This window comes from Sprattus sprattus, assembly GCF_963457725.1.
Source record: "Sprattus sprattus genome assembly, chromosome: 14".
In the NCBI taxonomy this organism is placed as follows: Eukaryota; Metazoa; Chordata; class Actinopteri; order Clupeiformes; family Clupeidae; genus Sprattus; species Sprattus sprattus.
In genome coordinates this window covers 24,111,912-24,116,911 of record NC_137912.1, presented here as the reverse complement: position 1 = coordinate 24,116,911, position 5,000 = coordinate 24,111,912, and the positions used below count along the sequence as shown (strand labels likewise).

Below are 5,000 nucleotides of genomic sequence, written 5' to 3'. Positions count from 1 at the left end.
ATTTTAAATCAAGGTTATTCCACCAAATATTGATTTCTGAACTCTTCCTAAGTTAAAGCATTAGTATTGTGTAGTTTAAAAATGAATATGAGCTTGTTTTCTTTGCATTATTCGAGATCTGAAGACACTGCATCTTTTTTGCTATTTTGACCAATTGTCATTTTTCTGCAAATAAATGATCTAAATGACAATATTTGTATTTGAAATTTGGTAGGAATGTTGCCAGTAGGTTATAGAATACAACTAAAATGTACATTTTACTTTAACACATACCAATACATAGTAAAACCAGAGAAACTGATCATTTTGAAGTGGTCTCTTAATTTTTTACGCGGCTGTATGTGCATGTCTGAATGCGTACACTCTGCTACTCTGTTTAATAACCCCACTGAGAGAGAAAGAGAGAGAGAGAGAGAGAGAGAGAGGGATTCAACACACAGCATGTGCATGTCTGAATGCATACAGTGTTTCGCTCTGCCACTCTCACTCTTGTGGCGATAACACCACTTGCAATAGTATGCTATTTGAAATGATGCAATGCTTCCTATTGTACCTTTTCATGCAGTGTTACAACGTACCTGTTTGTATGTGACTTTGTGTTCATGTGAGTGGTGGAATTTAAATGCCTGTGGGTGCATTTGTGTGTCAATGTCTAGGTATGTGAGTGTGTATGAGTGAGTGTGTAAAGGAGAGGGATAGAGAGAGAGAAAGAGAGAGATTCCACATATGTGAGAGTGTGGGTGTTTCAGAATCTTCACCTCATACTCAAATTCTTCTGTCCTCTCCACCTCTGTTTGCCCATTGGACAGATACTCTGGACACTCAAAATACTCCTGCTCCATGGTGTGGATGGAGTGACAGCTGCAGAGAGAGAAAGAGATAGAGATAGAGGGGGGGAAGAGAGATGCAATGAGCCAACAAAATATTGCATTCATTTTTGTAAATCTTGAAGTTGTATTAATATACGGCTCTTTGGAATATATACTCCATTGATTTGAATGGGCCATCTCAATATTCAAAGGTGATATATGTCTTTTAAAGACAAAACATTGTCCGTCCCACCTGGAAAAAGGCTCTAAGGGAAAGGGCTCAGGGATCCAACCTTCATACTCGCCTGGACGGACAACTTTCCAACTTTCCTCCATCTCACCACGGTGTAGCTAGCAAGGCTAGGCAGCATCCCTAAATCGGTCACCATGGTGTTCACCTATACCAGCTCGCAACTCTGCCGACTTCACCCCGCACCCACTCCTGGACTAAACAACCCCATCCTCAAAGAACTTGGACTCCTTCGCCGCCCTCGCTACATCCACAGAGGCTCCGGTAGAAAACTCATCTTCCACAATCAGCCGGGCTGCTCGGAGACCAACATCCCATCTCTCTGGTCACCTGTCACACGTCTGATGTGCCATCACAGCGCCGTAGCCTCAGCCAACAACAACACAGTTAACATTGTGAGATCTCTGCAGTCCAACGTGGGAAACACTGCGAGATCCCCGCACTCTCTGCTGAATGGATTTCGTGGAGTGGATTCTAGTCTGCGTGGAGTTGATTTAAATGTTTTACGTCCTGTACAGAGATTCATCCCACAGTCATTGATCAAATTCGAACTGTTGAACATCCAATCCATCAACAATAAATCCACCCTCATTGAAGAACATATCAGGGAAAAAGGACATGACTTTATGTGTTTGACAGAAACCTGGCACCAGCCAGGGGTTTACTCTGCCCTAAATGAAGCCTGTCCCCCAGGTTACAGTTACTTGGAGGCAGCTCGCAGCACTGGCCGTGGTGGTGGCCTTGCTGTCATCCATCGACAGGACCTGGAGTTGTTCCCCATCCCACTGCCTACAACATCCTCCTGTGAGTGTCTTGCTTTTAAATGTAAGCCCCCTTTTCCCATGACTGTTATCCTCATCTACCGGCCTCCAAAACCCAACTCTGCTTTCATCCCAGAAATGTCCGATCTCCTCACAACACTCTGTACTACCTCTGCCAACATCATAATCCTGGGAGATTTAAATATTCATGTTGACACCCCTTCATGCCACTCAGCTGCTGACTTTCTTCAACTGTTGGACTCTCTTGACCTACAACAACATGTTGATGCTCCCACACATTCCAGGGGACACACACTTGACCTGGTCATCTCTAGCTCTGCCCCCCTCAGAAACGTACAGGTTTATGATCTTGGTGTCTCCGATCACAAGGTTGTGTCAATGGAGCTGCCTTTTCCTTCCCCCCTCTCAAAACCCAAGCGGCAGATCCACTTCAGAAACCTAAAAAACATCAACGCGGATGCCCTGGCCCTGGACCTTCAACTTCTCTACTCGGGCTCTACTGACTTCCTCTGTGTTGCTGACTCAGTAGATCACTACAACCAGTCTATGAGCAGTCTTCTGGATCATCATGCCCCTTTAAAATTTAGGTCAGTTTCATTTTTGCGCTCGGCACCCTGGTACACCTGCGAGCTGCGGAAGATGAAGACGGCTGGGCGTGTCCTTGAAAGGTGGCTCAAGGCCTCTGGACTGACTGTTCACAATCAAGCTTACAGGGAACACAGGAGGGCATATGCAGTTGCTCTGAGGGATGCACGGTCCAAGTACTACTCTACCATCATCAACAACAGCCCTGGTAATTCCAAACAACTTTTCTCCACTATAAATTACCAACTCAAACCCCCTTCACCATCCTTTTCCGAGGTCACTGAAGAGAGGTGCAACTTGCACATGACTTTCTTCAGACAAAAAGTTGAGAACATCCGCTCACACCTCTCCACCACTTCTGCCATGCCTCTCACAACTGCCAACCCACTGTTAAAGTCTGTCCCGCCCCTCTGCTTCTTCTCTAATGCCACGCAGGAAGAGGTGGAGGCTATCATCAGAAAAATTAAGCTGTCCACCTGTGCCTTGGACCCTTTCCCTTCAACCCTGCTGAAAACCAACATCTCTGCCATCTCTCCACTCATCACCAGGATCATTAACCTCTCCCTCCTGGCCGGCCATATCCCTAACTCGTTAAAAACTGCTGTCATCAGACCACTGTTGAAAAAACCCTCTCTGGATCCTGAAGTCCTCTCCAACTACAGGCCCATCTCCAATCTTCCTTTCCTATCAAAGGTTCTGGAAAAAACTGTTGCAGCACATTTCCAAGATCACCTCAAACTTAATAATTTTGAGAAGTTGCAGTCAGGTTTTCGTACTGGCCATAGTACAGAGACAGCCTTGGTCAGAGTCACCAATGACCTCCTGATGGCAGCAGACACTGGCTCCCCATCTCTCCTCATCCTCCTGGACCTAACAGCTGCTTTCGACACAGTGGATCACAACATCCTCCTCCACCGCCTACAATACACCATTGGGCTCTCAGGCTCTCTCTCTAACCAACTGAACTGAGCACGTCGCCTTGGGCAAAAACAAATCTTACACCCGCAACGTCACCTGCGGCGTCCCTCAAGGCTCTGTGCTGGGCCCCACCCTCTTCTCCCTCTACCTGCTCCCCCTGGGTAATGTCATCAGCAAGCATGGGATTTCCTACCATTGCTATGCTGATGACACACAGCTCTACATTAGGACAACACCCACTTCTGCTGCACCTCTGCCAACATCTACTCTGACCACCTGCTTGGAGGAGATTGAGGCGTGGATGAAGGTAAACTTCCTACAGCTGAACAGTTCGAAAACGGAAGCCATACTAGTCGGCACACCACATCAGCTCCGCTCTTCCACCATCACTAGCATTACCTTCTCTGGCCAAAACATCTCTCTCTCCAAATCAATTACCAACCTGGGTGTAAAAATGGATGCTGAATTGACTTATGACGACCACATCAAACACCTCTGCAAGGTTTCATTCCATCACCTCAGGAACATTGCCAAACTCCGTCCATCACTCACCCTGGCAGATGCAGAGAAGCTTGATTACTGTAACGCACTCCTCATTGGGATCCCTGGCAAGAGCATACAGAGACTGCAATACATCCAGAACAGCGCTGCCAGGATCCTGATGAGGGTGCGTAAACACGACCACATCACCCCCACCCTGAAAGCACTTCACTGGCTCTCAGTCCCACTCAGAATAGAGTTCAAGGTCTCCCTCCTCACCCACAAATGCCTATACGGACATGCTCCCCCCTACCTCAGGGAACTCCTCTCCCCCCAGACCTCCTCACGCTCCCTCCGTTCTGCATCTGCAAACACCCTTCAAGCCACCAGAACTAAGCTCTGCACCATGGGTGACCGGGCTTTCTCCTCTGCTGCCCCAAGGCTGTGGAATGCCCTCCCTGACCATCTCAGGGCCCCACATTCTACTGACGTTTTTAAAAAAGGCCTAAAAACTTATCTTTTTTCAAAAGCTTTCTGCTAATTATGTTCATTGTTGTTGTTTTTATGTGAATATGTAGCACTTTGAGATCTGTATGATGTAAAGTGCAATACAAATAAAATGTATTATTATTATTATTATATATTTCTTTATAATGACCGATGCCAAAATGCAATGACCACTGCCATTGGCTACAGGCTTTGTGTTTCATATTCACATTTTTCATATCATTCCGCAAGTAGTCCGTTCACTTATCTGAATTTCATTGTAAGTCAGCAAGTAATACGTTGCCATGCAACAGTTGAAACTTGCTTGTTGAGGTCCTGTTTGTTGTGTCAGAATTTATTTTCCAATACTGACTGGCAGACTCTCGATTACTCTCGATTACTTTGGTTACAGGTTTAATCATGATCTGATCAGATTGTCCTGGTCACATTGAGAATGTTACAGTATATATATCTTGCAGTCATGCCCATGTATGTGTGTGCGTGAGTGTTTGTGTGTGTCTGTGTGTGTGTGTGTGTGTGTGTATGTGTGTGTGTGTGTATGTGTGTGTGTGATTGTGTGTGTGTGTGTGTGTGTGTGTGTGTGTGTGTGTGTGTGTATGTGTGAGTGTGTGAGAGAGTGACACTATGGGGACTGAGAACAGAGTACAAAAGAACATTGAGAAAGAAATC

The 5,000-nt window shown here is 46.0% G+C and overlaps 1 protein-coding gene across 1 annotated transcript in view; it reads right to left on the bottom strand.

The window, feature by feature from the left end:
* The window catches only part of pdzrn4 (PDZ domain containing ring finger 4), a gene marked incomplete at both ends in the record, with an annotated part of 67,941 nt that overhangs the window by 17,863 nt on the left and 45,078 nt on the right, over positions 1-5,000 (bottom strand). The window contains one exon of the mRNA XM_080850999.1: positions 759-861. Coding sequence (XP_080707125.1) covers positions 759-861 — 103 coding nt within the window. The remainder of the gene's footprint in view (positions 1-758; positions 862-5,000) is intronic.